Source organism: Phyllobates terribilis, unplaced genomic scaffold (genome assembly GCF_046119375.1).
Source record: "Phyllobates terribilis strain yellow unplaced genomic scaffold, ASM4611937v1 Scaffold_5__5_contigs__length_657084704, whole genome shotgun sequence".
Lineage (NCBI taxonomy): Eukaryota > Metazoa > Chordata > Amphibia > Anura > Dendrobatidae > Phyllobates > Phyllobates terribilis.
Window position 1 is genome coordinate 418,745,759 of NW_027362765.1, and position 16,685 is coordinate 418,762,443.

A 16,685-nucleotide genomic window follows, 5' to 3' on the forward strand; every position below is an offset into this window, starting at 1 on the left:
AGGGTGGGAGCTGTGTCCCCCAATTAGAGGCTAAGAGAAAGAGATTTTACGGTGAGTACACAAAAATCTCCTTTACTCTGTCGCCTCATTGGGGGACGCAGGACCATTGGACGTCCCAAAGCAGTCCCTGGGTGGGAAGCAATGGACGAATATTGTGTAGACGGGTCCCTACAATTGGGGCACCGCCGCCTGCAGAACACGTCTGCCCAGGCTCGCGTCTGCTGAGGACTGGGTATGAACCCTGTAGTGTTTGGTAAACGTGTGTAGGCTAGTCCAGGTGGCTGCCTTACACACTTGTTGTGCCGAAGCCTGGTGCCGAATGGCCCAGGAGGCCCCTACCGCACGTGGTAGAGTGTGCCGTAATACCGGCTGGAAGAGGAGAATTTTTGAGACAGTAGGGCTCTTGTATGGTGGATTTGATCCACCTGGCAAGGGTAGCTTTGGAAGCTGGCAGACCCTTGCGGCCACCTTCCAGAAGAAGGAAAAGAGAATCAGACTTCCGGAAGGGTACAGTCCTAGACACATAGATAAGCAATGCCCTGACAAGGTCAAGCGTATGCAGAGCCTTCTGCACTCTATGAACCGGGGCCAGACAGAGGAATGGCAGTGAAATTTCCTCATTGAGGTGGAAGTTGGACACAACCTTCAGAAGGAAGGATGGGACCTACAGAGAACTACCTTGTCTTGGTAAAAAAAAAACCCAGGAAGGGCCGTCTACAGGAGAGTGCTGTCAGTTCAGACACCCTGCGTAGCGAGGTGATTGCCACCAGGAAAACCACTTTCTGGGATAGAAGCAGAGTGGGACTTCACTAAGGGGTTCAAAGGTGTTTCCTGCAATGCTGTCAGCACCAGGCTGAGGTCCCACGTTTTTAGTGGTCGTCTGTAGGGGGGAACCAATCGGGAAACCCCCTGAAGAAATGTCCTTACTTGCGGCTTGTTAGCAATGCACTTCTGAAAAAGCACTGAGAGAGCTGACACCTGGCTCTTAAGGGAGGCCAGGGACAGTCTGGCTTCCAGACCCGACTGGAGAAACCCAAGTACCCTGGGGAGGGAATAAGGGAATGGGGTCTGGCCACGAGATTCGCACCAAGTAAAGAAGGCTTTCCAGGTACGGTAATAAATCTTAGCAGAGGTTGGCTTCCGTGCCCTGATCATGGTTGCAATGACTTGCGGCGAGAAACCTGACTGGGTTAGAACCCAGGTCTCAATGGCCACGCCGTCAAATTGAGGGCCCCTGAGTTATGGTGGTAGAACGGGCCTTGTGACAGAAGATCCGGGCTGTCGGGGAGACGCCAGAGGACGTCTGCTATGAGCAGTACGATGTCGGCGTACCATGTACGTCTGGGCCAGTCTGGTGCGATTAAGATGGTGGGAACTCCCTCTTGCTTGATCTTCCTCACCACTCTGGATATCCGGGGGAGAGGTGGAAAAAATGTACAGGAGCTGGAACTGGGTCCAGTCCTGAACCAGGGCGTCCGCTCCTAGCGCCCGCGGGTCGTGTGTTCTGGCCATGAAGTTGGAGACCTTGGTATTGAAGTGGGATGCCATTAGGTCCACATCCGGAGTCCCCCAGAGATGGCAGATCTGGCGAAAAACTTCGGGATGGAGAGACCACTCTCCCGAGTCCATTCCTTGCCGGCTGAGGAAGTCTGCTTCCCAGTTGTCCACACCCGGAATGTGGACCGCAGAGAGAACCGAACCTGTGTCTTCCGCCCAGTGGAGAATGTGTGTCACTTCTCGCATCGCCTGGGCACTGCGGGTCCCCCCATGGTGATTCACATATGCCACAGCCGTGGCATTGTCCGACTGTACTCTGATGTGAGAGGCTGCCAGTAAGTGGCTCTCAACGCCAGGAGGATGGCATGAATTTCCAAGATGTTGATGGGCATGGTCGCTTCTGCTGGGGACCACTTGCCCTGTGCTCTGTGGTGTAAGTGCACCACACCCCAACCCCTCAGGCTCGCGTCGGTGGTCAGAACCTTCCATTGACCCATGAGAAAGGATTTCCCCTTTGTTAGTGAGGTTGGCTTGAGCCACCAGTGCAGGGACTTCCTGGTTGACGACGTCAGCTGGAACTCCCTGTCGAGAGAAAAAGGGGTTCCTGTCCCATGACTTGAGGATGGGTAGTTGGAGAGACCTGAGGTGAAGCTGGGCAAATGGGACCGCTTCTATTGCCGCCATCATCCTGTCGAGGACTCTCATGACAAACTGGAGAGATCGAGGGGGTTTGCTGAGGAGGGTGCGAACTCCTCGACGGAGAATGAGTGCCTTGTCCTTGGGAAGGAGCACTAGACCCCTGAAGGTGTTGAATAGCATTCCCAGGAAGGTCAGAGACTGATTCGGGGTTGGTGATGACTTTTGTAGGTTGACTAACCTGCCCAGGCGACTCAGAGTGTTGATTGTGATTGAGACGCTGAGTTCATAGTCCTTGAAAGTAGGAGCCTTGATAAGGAGATCATCCAGGTATGGAACGACTACTATGCCTCTGGACTGCAGGACGTCCATGGTGGCTGCCATGACTTTGGTAAACCCTCTGGGAGCCGCGGCGAGTCCGAACGGGAGAGCCACTAACAGGTAGTGGTCCTGGTCGATTGCGAACCTGAGAAATCTCAGATGGACGGGTGCAATTGGTATATGCAGGTATGCGTCTTGTATGTCTATGGAGGCGAGAAATTCTCCCTTCTCCATGGACGCAATGATGGACCGAAGGGACTCCATGCGGAAGTGACGTACCCGTACATATTTGTTGAGCTGTTTTAGGTCCAGTATGGGCCGTACGCCGCCTCCTTTCTTGGGGACTACGAATAGATTGGAGTAGAACCCTCGGAAGCGCTTGGCCGCGGAGACCGGTACTATGACTCCTGCTTGCAGAAGCGAGGAGACCGCTTGGCGGAAGGCATGAGCCTTGGCTGGCGGCCTTGGGGGAACAGAAAGAAAGAGTCTGTTTGGTGGGTTGGAAGTGAACTCTATCTTGTATGCCGAAGACACTAGTTCCCTGACCCACCTGTCTTCTGTAATAGGCAGCCAGACTTGATGAAAGAGCAAAAGTCGGCAGCCTACGGGTGGGGTGTCTTCCGGAGTCCGTGAGTCATGATGAGGAGGAAATCTGAGATTTTCCTCCTTTGGACTTTGACTGGCCTGCTTTTGACTGCCAGGTCTTGTCCAACTTTTGCGTCAACCGCGAGTTGTCCCTGCGTTGGGAGCGGTTGCTATTTTGTGCTGGGCGCGAGACGGACCAGCCCGAAGAGTTCCGAAAGGATCGGAATCGAGTTTGGTTAAGTTTCCCATATGGGTTTCGGTTGGGGGAGAGAGGTACTCATACCCCCGGTGGCGTTGGATATTATCATGTCCAACTGTTCGCTAAAAAGTCGACCACTGAGGTACGGGAGGTGCGTGAGGGACTTCCTTGAGGCTGCGTCTGTTTCCATTCCCGGCAGCCAGAGGATACGCCGAATTGTGATGGCGTTTGATGCTATCCCCGCTGCACCCCTTGCAGAATGCAGAGCTGCATGAAGCATGTAATCTGCTACAACTGCTATTTGAACCGCTTGGTCCGACAGCTCAGGAGCAGATGCTTGGAGGCCAGCTTGTAAATTTTTGGGGCTAAGCCAGGATGGCCTTGGCAGCCCAAACTGAAGCGAACGCGGGAGCTAGGGAGGCCCCTGCGGCCTCGAAAATTGGACGAGCCTTGCGTTCCACCTGCCGGTCTGCTGCATCCCTGAGGGTTGAGCTATCTGGCAGTGAAAGGAGTGATTGTGGTGCCAGCCGGGAGACTGGGGGATCCACTTTGGGTGGATCTGTCCATTCCTTGGTGACCTCCTATGGGAAGAGGTACCGCGCCTCCAGATATTTGCGATTTAAGGATCGATTTAAACTCTGGGTGGTCAGAGAGATCTTAGGCGGCTTCAGAGCTCCTTCAAAGGAAATGTTCTGGTGCCTCCGGGGGCGAATCAGAAATGTCCAGCACCCGATGGATGGACGAGATTACGTCCTCAACTAGCGCTGTATTGCTAGGGGGGATTGGGATCAGGGACCCTTCAGTTTCCTTGTCAGAGTCGGAATCACAGATGTCTTCCGAATCCTGTGCATCGCTAAGGCGTCTCCTTGCTGGTGGGGCGGAGGCCTTCTCTGGTCGGGGATCGCTGCGGAGATCTGCATTGTTTGTCCCTGGTAGGGGACGGTCTAAATGACCTGGAATTACGGTGTCTCTCCCTAGAAGGGGATGACCGTGTGCTATGGGATGACGCAGATGAGCGTGACCTATGGGTCCGCTTGCGTCCTGACCTAGCCGTGGATGTGCCCGGGTCATCATGTCCCTGAGTCGAGCTCTCCCTTTGCTGGGTAGCCTGAGTCGAGCTCTCCCTCTGCTGGGTAGCGTTCATAGCCGAGGCATGACGCTGCAGAGCTTGAAGCAATGTGGAGGTTAGGCTATCTAGACTGCGTCATAGATTGCGACATCTGAGTGACCCATTCCTGCGTGGCATTAGACCCGAAGAATTGGCAGGGGCTTCTTGGGGCTCTGGCACAGTAGTCTGGATGCAGTCCTGGTAGTGCAGGTACGTGCTGCCACTGGGGAGAGTATTACTGCAGGCTGTACAGAGTGCATAATAGCAGTCCTGCCTGGTTCTCTTGGACCTTGAGTCCTGCATAGTGCACAGGGGTGGCTATGCAGAGTGCAGAGGAGCTTATAAGAAATAATGGATTCACAGCCGAGGAGGAACATCAGCTGTGATCTTACCCCACCAGTGTGCCTCTAGGTCCAGCGCCAAAGATCCACAGTCCTGTGCCTCCCCAGAGACTGGCAGGCCTGGTCTGTATCTGTCGACCGGTAGCTGCAGGGTTAATCTTTTTCCTGCAGCAGATAATGGCCGCCGGAGTAAATGTTTGAGGAAGAAGGGGGGCGGAGAGCTGAAAAGGGCGGCAATTTGCTGTGAAATCGCGCCCTTTCAGTCTGGATCTGCCCCTTCTATATCACTGTAGAGTGTCATATTTGTCATTCGGGGGCGGAGAGGGGGTGGCGGCTTCGGCTAGGCCGGAGCCGCGGTCTAAATTAGAAGCCTGATGCCCAAAGGGGCTCCAGGCCGGCGCGGAAGTCCGGGAGGGGGCCGGATCTGAACTGGACCCCCCCCGGATTTGAAGGCAGGATAGCGGTGGGGGTATAAGCGGAAGGGGGGCCCTGTGAGGAGTCCCCCTGAGGCACCATAGAGCTGATGCTGCCGCGGAGACAGGGCGCAGGGAGGCCTGTGCCTGTGTTGTGCCATGCCTGCCTGCACTCCCCCCGGCCCCGACAGGAGCCCGCAGCAGGGCTGGGGTCCCTGGATTCAGCTGCAGTGTGCTAGCTACTGGGAGCTGCAGAGTGCAGCCTGTACAGGCCCTACCTGAGGCGTCTCAATCTAATGCCCCCAGAGGGGGATTAGGGAGGGTGCTGCTGTCACCATCAGGGGGCTTTATCCTCGCCTCGACCTCAACCCAGAAACCAAAAGGAATTGGGGAAGGAGGGGGGTCTCGACTTCGAACCAGCACCCGAGGGGCTGGGGAAGGAGCGACATGGGGAATAGCCATCTCAACTTCAACTGTGCACCCCGTAATAGGGGGCAGAGGAAGGAGCCATGCCGGGAGTCTTGCAGGAGACCCGCTTTTCTTCATCTGTAATTCCGTCGGAGAAAACGGAGTAAAAGTTTTAGGTGTGCCTCCTATGCGACACTAAGCAAAAACTGGAGAAGGCTGACGCCATCCAGGGGTGTACACTGCAGAGGAGGAGCCACGGTTAATCTTTTTCAGATTATGCATAGTGTCGCCTCCTAGTGGACAGCAGCATAACACCCATGGTCCTGTGTCCCCCAATGAGGCGACAGAGTAAGATGTAACCTATTCAGTAAACAGGATGTGCACCATAATTTGCTATTTTTTTACACCAGAAAACTAACATAAGTCAAGTAACCCAAATATAGAAAAGTTGTATTCCAGAGATATATTTTCGCAAATACTCAGACTAGAGATTCGCGGCATCCAGTTCTGACCTTAGATCCAACAGTTCCTTCGGATGTATGTGATATGTCCGGAGTCAGGGAGTGTGAAGCTAGTGCTGCTTGGCCACAGGAATTGCATGACATAATGTCATGTGATCTCTGGGAGAGCAGGTGCCAACACTACTGGAAGAGGTGAGTATAGGTGTTATTATTTTACAAGGGGGGAATATAAGGTTTCAGAAGGGGTTATCCGAGTAGTGGACAATCCCTTTAATTTAGCTTTCCCTTCATTTCTTTGTTCTATTGCTACTTTTATGTATTTTGCACTTGACTCTAAGGTTATGTGCCCACGATGCAGAAATGCTGCGGATTTCGGATTTTTCCTGAGCGTTTCTGCATCTCCCTGGCAGAAAAAACACATGCGGATTTTACATGCGTTTTTTCTGCCAGGTACAAACATTATACTCATCTTCCGATGGCCCCCGGTCTCCTTCTCCGGTGTGTCCAGTGTCTTCGGCTGCTCGCGGTGGTGTAGAAGGATCTTCCATGACGTGATTTAGTTATGTGACCTGTCACATGACAAAATTATGTCATGGAAGGTACTTTTACCACCGCGAGCAGCTGATGAGCCAGCAGCGCCGCCGAGAGCAGACAGGGGGCCATCAGAAGGTAAGTATATGTATGCATGCGGATGTTATGCGGCTCAATGATAATCTATGGCGGCTAAAATGCCGCAATTCCGCAAAATTAATGGACATGCAGCGGATTTTTCTGCATTGATAATAAGCAGTGGAAATTTCCGCAGCATGTGCACAGCACATGCGGATTATCATTGGGGACCATTGCAGACCTATTACCAAGCGTTTTTTAAGCGTTTCCGTGGCGGAAATTACACTGCAGAAACGCTTAAAAAACGCATAGTGGGCAAGCAGCCTAACAGTGAACATGTTGAGGCTACTGTCCCTTTAAGATCATAGCAGAGAAAAGAGAAAGGGATTACACTTACAGTCTGTGTCTGGTGCGAGGCAGAATGCCAATGGCTTCATCCAGCACTTTCAGGCCTGACTGCCAGTCATTCTTATCTGCATAAATGTTGAAGAGCAACTCATAAAGTGCAGCTTTCAAGCAGAGCTTCTGATTATAAGGATCCGATTCACTGGAAACACCTGCAATGAACGCAGATGCCTGGTATTACTTGCAATAACAATTTCTAAAACCGGAAGGCATAAAGGAAAATTGATGCAAGAAGCTTTACTGAAACATTGCTCATCTCACCTGTTAGAAGTTTTTTTTTAACCGATCTTTAAAGGGAATCTGTCACCGTGTTATTGCTACTTCATCTGAGAGCAGAATTCTGATTCCAGTGATTTGTCACTTACTGGGCTGCTGTTTTCACTGCTGCAGATCTAGCAGTTCTCTGAATGTTGAGCTCTGTATAACCCTGCCCCACACCACTGATTGGCTGCTTTCCATGTACATGTATAGGCCAATCAGTGCTGGGGGCGGGGTTGGACTACCTGGGAGCAGAGATACTAGTCCTCTAGTGATAATATCCTGCTGATAAAACAGTGATTTTATAAAAATTACAATAAGCAGCCCAGTAAGTGACACATCGCTGGAATCAGTGTCTCTTTCTCTACATTATGCTGCTCTTTGATTAAGTAGTTAAACCCTGGTGACAGATTCCCTTTAAGGAATGCCCCTAAAACATTATGAAAACTGCAGGATAGGCAGAACTTTTCTATATTCTCAAGTCTTTACCCTATGTCTGGTGTCACTTTATTTAGTGTACTATTACATATTACAAAAGTATCGAAATTGAGTAAATTATAGCATGATAGGGGTGAATACTACTGGTGGATAACATGTTTGACCAGTTCAGGGGGGGAGACATCTGGCATCCCAACCAATCAGCGTAATGAAGGACTGACCCATCTCTCTGGTACATGCTCTGCATAATTTCCCTGCTCCTATGTATGCTGTCATCTAATGCTCTGCTGACCCATCTCTCTGGTACATGCTCTGCATAATTTCTCTGCTTCATCTGTCCCACTCCAATCAATATTCACATATGTTTGTCCCTTCTCCACTACATACCTTATCTGATTTTTAGAGGTGCTAAACTGCAGAGACTAGAGTCCTAGCTCTGTCTTTGATCACCCAGCCATCTCCTGTTGAAATGACCAGCTGTTAATTTATCCACAAGCCGTTCCCACAATGCCCTTCACCTGATATAGTTTAATGTGGCCTATATATTTAGACTCTCTGTAAGGGGTGCACGCGTGCTGGGGTGTGCACGCGTCTTCTTGTACTAAGTGGCTTCGGAGAGAAGTGGCAGTTATTTCAGAGGCAGTTAGTCAGGGCAGGAGTCAGGTAACCAACACTTTGACCACTTAGTCTCTTTTAACTATGTTTCTGTTAGCTCTCACTTTTTCCTCTATAGTCCTCCACTTTCTAATAACCCCTCAAATCCCTACACCTAGTAAGTAACTCTTCATCTCTCCCTCTATCCTCCCAATTCACCTCACCTCCTCCTCCAAATTATTCCTCAACATTCAATCCTGGATCTCCAAACACAGACAGCCACCTCATGCTCTCTCTTGCTCCCACCTGCTAACACTTTCTCTGCTCCTCCTCACTGCTGGAGATATCACTCCAAATCCTGGTCCTCCTCGCCATATCCCCACAGTCACTTCTACCTCCTATCCACGACCTTCCTCAAACTGTCGCAACCCTTCTAACCTCATACCCATCCAACTAATACCTACCTCCTCAGCTATACTAACAGGAGCTCTATGGAACGCTCGCTCTGTCTGCAACAAACTTTCCTTCATCCACGATCTTTTCATTACAAACAAACTCTCCTTCCTCGCCATCACCGAAACATGGCTCACCCCCTCTGACACAGCCTCCCCAGCTGCCCTTTCAAATGGCGGATTCCACCTTTCCCACACCCCCCGCCCCAATGGCAAACATGGTGGAGGCGTAGGTTTCCTCCTATCAGAACTCTGCGCTTTCACCAAAATCCCACTGCCACCCTCCGTTACACTCCCCTCTTTTGAGGTGCACTGTGTGCGCATCTATTCCCCCTCCAACCTCCAACTGGCCGTCGTTTACCAACCCCCAGGGCAAGCCACCACCTTCTTAGACTATTTCACCACCTGGCTGCTTCACTTCCTTTCCACTGACATCCCCACTATCATAATGGGTGACTTCAACGTCCCCATTGACACTCCCCACTCGTCTGTCTCTAAGCTCCTATCCCTCACTTCCTCCTTTGGACTCACTCAATGGTCTTCAACACCCACCCACAAAGATGGCCACACACTGGACCTCATCTTCACCCGCCTCTGTTCCCTATCTAACCTCTCTAACTCACCACTCCCTTCTCTGACCATAACCTCCTCACATTCTCTACCCTCTCCTCTCCGGGTGCACAATCCCCACTCCACAAACTCACACACCCTCGCAGAAATCTCAAACACCTTGACCTACACTCTCTCTCTGAATCCCTCCTTCCTCTCACAGACATAAATTCCTTACACGATGCAAACGTTGCTGCTGCTTTATATAACACCACAATAGCTTCAGCTCTAGACTCGATCGCCCCTCTCACACACACCACACATCGCACATTCAACAGGCAACCCTGGCACACTAAACTTACCAAAGAACTGCGCCGGGCCTCCAGGGTTGTGGAGCGGAGATGGAAAAGGTCTCACTCCATCGAGCACTTCATGGCATTCAAGCAATCCCTCACTAATTTCAAGTCCGCACTCACTACAGCAAAACAAACCTACTTCTCATCTCTCATATCCTCCCTATCTCACAACCCTAAACAGCTATTTAACACTTTCAACTCTCTCCTTCGTCCCCCAGCACCTCCTCCCTCTTCTCTCATCTCAGCCGACGACTGTGCCTCATTCTTCAAACAGAAGATTGACACCATCAGACAAAACTTTTGCCTAAAGTCCACACAACCCCTCCTCATATCTACTCAACCCTCCTCCTCCAAACTCCACTTCTCCACCATTACAGAAGGTCAAGTCTCCTCTTTACTCTCCAAATCACACCTCACCACCTGCGAACTTGACCCAATCCCATCCCACCTCATCACTAACCTCACCACAGTCTTCATCCCAACCCTAACCCACCTCTTCAATCTGTCACTAACAACCGGAGTCTTCCCCTCATGTTTCAAACATGCCGCAATCACACCCATCCTCAAAAAGCCCTCCCTTGACCCTTCCTCTCTGACTAGCTACCGCCCCATATCACTCCTCCCCTTTGCCTCAAAACTTCTAGAACAACATGTCCACCTTGAACTGTCCTCCCACCTCTCCTCCTGCTCCCTCTTCGACCGTCTACAATCTGGCTTCCGACCGCATCACTCGACTGAAACTGCCCTGACCAAAGTCACCAACGACCTACTAAATGCCAAATCCAAGCAACACTACTCCATCCTCCTCCTTCTGGACCTGTCATCTGCCTTTGACACAGTGGACCATTCCCTCATCTCTCGGCATCACAGACTTGGCTCTATCTTGGATCTCCTCATACTTAACAGACAGGACATTCAGCGTCTCCCACTCACGCACCACCTCCTCATCTCGCCCCCTATCTGTCGGTGTCCCCCAAGGTTGAGTTCTAGGACCTCTGCTCTTCTCCATCTACACCTTCGGCCTGGGATAGCTCATAGAGTCTCACGGTTTTCAGTATCACCTCTATGCTGACGACAGACAGATCTACCTCTCTGGACCCGATATCTCCTCCCTACTAACCAGAATCCCACAATGTCTGTCTGCCATCTCATCCTTCTTCTCCGACAGATTTCTAAAACTCAACATGGATAAAACAGAGTTCATCATCTTTCCACCCTCTCATTCACATCCCCCATCCGACCTATCCATCAACATCAATGGCTGTTCACTCTCCCCAGTCCCACAAGCTCGCTGCCTTGGGGTAACCCTGGACTCTGATCTCTCCTTCAAGCCACATATCCAAGCCCTTTCCACCTCCTGCCGACTCCAACTCAAAAACATCTCCCGGATCCGTGCATTCCTCAGCAAAGACTCTGCAAAAACACTAGTGCATGCCCTCATCATATCCCGCCTCGACTACTGCAACCTCCTGCTCTGTGGCCTCCCTTTTAACACTCTCGCACCCCTCCAATCTATCCTAAACTCTGCTGCTCGACTAATCCACCTGTCCCCCCGCTATTCCCCGGCCTCTCCTCTCTGTCAATCTCTTCACTGGCTCCCCATTGCCCAGAGAATTCAGTTCAAAACCCTAACCATGGCATACAAAGCCATCCACAACCTGTCTCCCCCATACATCTGTGACCTAGTCTCCCGGTACTTACCTGCACGCAACCTCCGATCCTCACAAGATCTCCTTCTCTACTCCCCTCTTATCTCCTCCTCCCACAATCGTATACAAGATTTCTCCCGTGCTTCCCCCCTACTCTGGAACTCTCTACCCCAACATATCAGACTCTCGCCGACTGTGGAAACCTTCAAAAGGAACCTGAAGACCCACCTCTTCCGACAAGCCTACAACCTGCAGTAAACACCACTGCACGACCAGCTCTACCCTCACCTACTGTATCCTCACCCATCCCTTGTAGATTGTGAGCCCTCGCGGGCAGGGTCCTCGCTCCTCCTGTACCAGTCGCTGACTCGTTTTGTTAAGATTATGTAAATGCTTTTGTTATGTATATCCCTATCACATGTAAAGCGCCATGGAATAAATGGCGCTATAACAATAAATAATAATAATAATAATAATAATTAAAAGGGACAGAGTTGAAATAGAGATATGCACCGATAAGTGGAGGGCAATAAGTCTAGTTTTCACCATACATTGATGGCCTGTCATATGAACATATTGAAACCCCTTTAGAGAGAAGCTGCCAGTATCACTGATGTGTCTGGTTTAGCAAATACTTCTCATTGTAAGATCTCTACAACTGTATTAGTGATCTGATTTTGAAAATGTTCCTTAAAAGGGATGTCCAAGACTATGAGGCTATGTGCCCACGATGCAGATTTGATACAGAGCGTTTTTGCCTCTCTGGCAGAAAAAAACGCATGCAGATTTACATGTGTTTTTTCTGCCAGAGAGAAGCGTTTTTTCAGCATTTTTATATGCGTTTTTTCAAGCACTTTTCCAAGCGATTTTGAGCATCACTTGGAAAAGTGCTTGACAAGTTGGTCACACTATATAAATCCATGCAACCGGCATATATAGTGTGACCAACTTAGATGCTTTAAATGCTGCATCTATAGTAAAAAAATAAATAAATAAATAATTAAAAAGTTAAAAAAAAAAAAAAAAACTGTATACTCACCTCTCGTGTGCTCCCGGCGGTGTCCTCTCTCCTCAGCGTCCTGCGGTGTACTGGCAGGACCTGCGATGACATCATTTAGTCAGCTGATGGTCACGCGACCATCACCTGCTCGCTAACGTCAGCGGTCGCGTGACCATCAGCTGACTAAATAACGTCATCGCAGGTCCTGCCAGTACACCGCAGGACGCTGAGGAGAGAGGACACCGCCGGGAGCACACAAGAGAGGTGAGTATACAGGTTTTTTTTTATTTTTAACTTTTTTATTTCTTTTTTTCACCGCGTGGTAGCCGGGGTGAAGAGGAGTTGGTGTCTCCTCTTCATCCCGGGTACCACAAGCACCGCGATTACGCTGCAAATTTGCGGCCATTGAATTTAATTGAAACGCAGCAAATCCACATATACCTGCGGGTTTGCTGCGTTTCAATGTTCCTCAATGGCCGCAAATTTGCAGCGTAATCGCGGTAGAAATGGTCATGCTGCGTTTTGCAACACAATGCGAATTCGGCGCGCTAATTAGCGCATCATGTGCACAGCACATCCAAATTCACATTGCTTCGCATGGCAGACGGTTTTACAAGCGTTTTCGCGGCTGTAAAAACGCTGCAAAAACGCTACGTGAGCACATGGCCTGATATTGTTCATCTGTCTCTCAGAAAGGTCATTGATAAAAGACCGGCAAGGGTCCAACAGCCGGCACCCCCACAATCTGCCGATATCTGGAATTACATAGTATGAGGAGCCAGGACTGCATAGCTCTGTAGTGCCTGTAGTGGCCATTCACAGGTACTGCAGCTCAGCTTCTATTGCAGTGAATGAGAGCAGAGCCCCAGCACCCAGGAATGGCCACTACACAGTGCTTTTAAGGCTCCTTACACTATGTACTTCTAGCAGCCGTGGGACCAGATATCAGCAGGCAGGTGGTGACGCCAGGAGTTGAATCCTTACCAATCTTTTGCTGATGCTCTATGTTAAAGGGGTTTTATCACTATTTTAACCAATAGATCTTGGAATGATAATAATTTCCACAATTGGATGTGTTTAAATAAAATGATCCTGTGCTGAGATAATCTTATAGATGTGCCCCTGCTGTGTACTGTGTAATGGCTGTGTCTGACCGTGCAGGAACATGGTCTGATCATATCACAGCTCCTGGGCAGGAGAGGAAAGTAAAAGAGTATACAGACATCACAGCAGGGGATCACAAATGATTCTTTCTTTGAAGTAAAACATTGTTTAAAAACAGGCAGGGAAATGTTTTACCTCACAAAAAAAATCATCTGCGTTCTCTGGTTGTAATGTCTGTATACTCTTTTTCTTCCTCCTCTGCCCAGGAGCTGTGGTATGATCAGACCATGTTCCTGTACAGTCAGATACAGCCATTACACAGTACACAGCAGGGCACATTTATAAGATTATCTCAGCACAGGAACATTTTTTTTATTATTATTCTAAGATCTATTGATTAAAATGACAATTTGTTCCTGGGAAAAACCCTTTAAGTTTAGGTCATCAATATCGTAGTCTTGGATAACCTCTTTACTGAAAGGATCCATTCCTGGACATAAAGCAATGACTAATAAATGCACAGGAAATGAGACATGTGGCACACAGTGGGGGAAAAAAAGTATTTAGTCAGCCACCAATTGTGCAAGTTCTCCCACTTACAAAGATGAGAGAGGCCTGTCATTGACATCATAGGTAGACCTCAACAATGAGAGACAAAATGACAAAACAAATCCTGAAAATCACATTGTCTAATTTGGAAACAATTTTCTTTCAAATTTTGTAAATAGAATAGCACGGCACTCAAATGAGTTGATGTGAAATTTAATAGTAAAAGGTCAAACAATTATTCTGTACAGGTAGAAAAGCCAGCGATTGGGCTCGTAGACCCTGATCACAGCCTAAAAGAAATATATACATGTACAAAAATCAACAAAAATGTACTTAAAAAATCCTCTTACATAAGTACAGACACATGATTGCACAAAAGAAATGTATATACAGTTGTGCTCAAAAGTTTACATACCCCGGCAGAATTTTTCCTTTCTTGGCCTTGTTTCAGAGAATATGAATGATAACAAAAAAACTTTTTCTCCACTTATGGTTATTGGTTGGGTGAAGCCATTTATTGTCAAACTACTGTGTTTTCTCTTTTTAAATCTTAATGACAACCAAAAACATCCAAATTCCTGGGCTGTCCAGCATGAACTGAGCTTGAGATCTCCCCAGAGTGGCTCAATGATATTGAGGTCAGGAGACTGAGATGGCCACTCCAGAACTTTCACTTTGTCCTGCTGTAGCCAATGACAGGTCGATTTGGCCTTGTGTTTTGGATTGTTGTCATGTTGGAACGTCCAAGTACGTCCCATGCGCAGCTTCCGGGCTGATGAGTGCAAATTTGGCTCCAGTATTTGCGGATAACGTGCTGCATTCATCTTTCCTTCAACTTTTACCAAGTTTCCTGTGCCTTTGTAGCTCACACATCCCCAAAACATCAGCGATCCACCTCCATGCTTTACTGTAGGAATGGTGTTCCTTTCATCATCGGCCTTGTTGACCTCTCCAAATGTAACGTTTACGGTTGTGGCCAAAAAGTAAAATTTTGGTCTCATCACTCCAAATTACCTTGTTCCAGAAGTTTTGAGGCTTGTCTCTGTGCTATTTGGCATACTGTAGGCGAGATACTTTGTGGCATTTGCGCAGTAATGGCTTTCTTCTGGCGACTCGACCATGCAGTCCATTTTTCTTCAAGTGCCTCCTTATTGTGCATCTTGAAACAGCCACACCGCTAGTTTTCAGAGAGTCCTGAATTTCAGCTGATTTATTTGTGGGTTTTTCTTTGCATCCCGAACAATTTTCCTGGCAGTTGTGGCCAAAATTTTTGTTGGTCTACCTGATCGTGGTTTGGTTTTACAGAGCCCCTGATTTTCCATTTGTTAATCACAGTTTGAACGCTGCTGACTGGCATTATCAATTCCTTGGATATTTTTTTGTATCCCTTTCCTGAGTTATACAGTTCAACTACCTTTTCCCATAGATCCGTTTACAATTCTTTTGCTTTCCCCACGACTCACAATCCAGAAACATCAGTGGCTGGATGAAAGATGCAAGAGTCTGTCTGGATCCCAGAAACTCACTCAGCTTTTATGCACACACACTGATTACAAGCAAACAGGTCACAGGTGACGATGTTACCTTTAGTAGCCATTCAAACCCATTTGTGTCAAATGCTGTGTATGTTATCAGGCCAAAATCACCAGGGTATGTGAACTTTTGATCAGGGTCATTTGGATGTTTTTGGTTGTCATTAAGATTTAAAAAGAGAAAACACAGTAGTTTGACAATAAATGGCTTCACCCAACCAATAACCATAAGTGGAGAAAAAGTTGCTTTGTTTTCATTCATATTCTCTGAAACAAGGCCAAGAAAGGAAAAATTCTGCCGGGGTATGTAAAATTTTGAGCACAACTGTATATACATTTCTTTTGTGCAATCATGTGTCTGTACTTATGTAAGAGGATTTTTTAAGTACATTTTTGTTGATTTTTGTACATGTATATATTTCTTTTAGGCTGTGATCAGTGTCTACGAGCCGAATCGCTGGCTTTTCTACCTGTACAGAATAATTTTTTGACCTTTTACTATTAAATTTCACATCAACTCATTTGAGTGCCGTGCTATTCTATGATTTACGCTACTCTAAATAGAAACAACATCTATGTATTAAAAAGAGAACTAGTCGTGTGCGGGAAGTTATCCGAGGGCGTTTAATAAAGATTCTGCATCAGACAGGTTTTACTGTGTATGACAGATCTCTCTATCTTTTTAATAGTTTTACTAATTTATGACTTACCTTCGAGATTTTCTTGCTCGTGAACTGTACGGCTTTGAACATCCATGGAAGGCCACAGGTGAAATAACATGGTGTCATCTTCTGACCCCTGGCAAAGGCAAAAAATGTAATATTAATGCAGTGAACGTTTGAGCGCCCGATAGGCATACCCGCAGGGTAATCAGCTCGTTATCTTTTATCTTGCTTTATTTGTGAACAGAACCATTGACAGGACCGTGATCTGTGAAGGAGCCAGAATTCCCACGAGGGTTGCTCGTTTTCTAATTTAATGCACTGAATGTAATAATTTGATGTGTAGGAATATCAATGTTCTGTACAATTATATGAAATCAGTGGGTTACGTTATTAACACTGTGCATTTATTAATGTATGACCGCTGGGTACCCCACTAATCACTTGAATGGGGGTCTCTCTTCACTGTACACATGCATTGAGAAGGTGCTTTAATTTAGCGTTAGTCATGGAGCGTCCTCCTACTCTACTCAGTATCTACAGGGCTGATTATACGAGA

The 16,685-nt window shown here is 48.1% G+C and overlaps 1 protein-coding gene across 2 annotated transcripts in view; it reads right to left on the bottom strand.

Moving 5' to 3' along the window:
- Positions 1-16,685, bottom strand: part of CFAP46 (cilia and flagella associated protein 46) — a 231,327-nt gene that overhangs the window by 127,876 nt on the left and 86,766 nt on the right. For both annotated transcript variants that reach the window (XM_073685201.1, XM_073685200.1), the window contains exons 26-27: positions 16,175-16,262; positions 6,976-7,135 (exon numbers count right to left, since the gene is read on the bottom strand). In XM_073685201.1, coding sequence (XP_073541302.1) covers positions 6,976-7,135; positions 16,175-16,262 — 248 coding nt within the window. The remainder of the gene's footprint in view (positions 1-6,975; positions 7,136-16,174; positions 16,263-16,685) is intronic.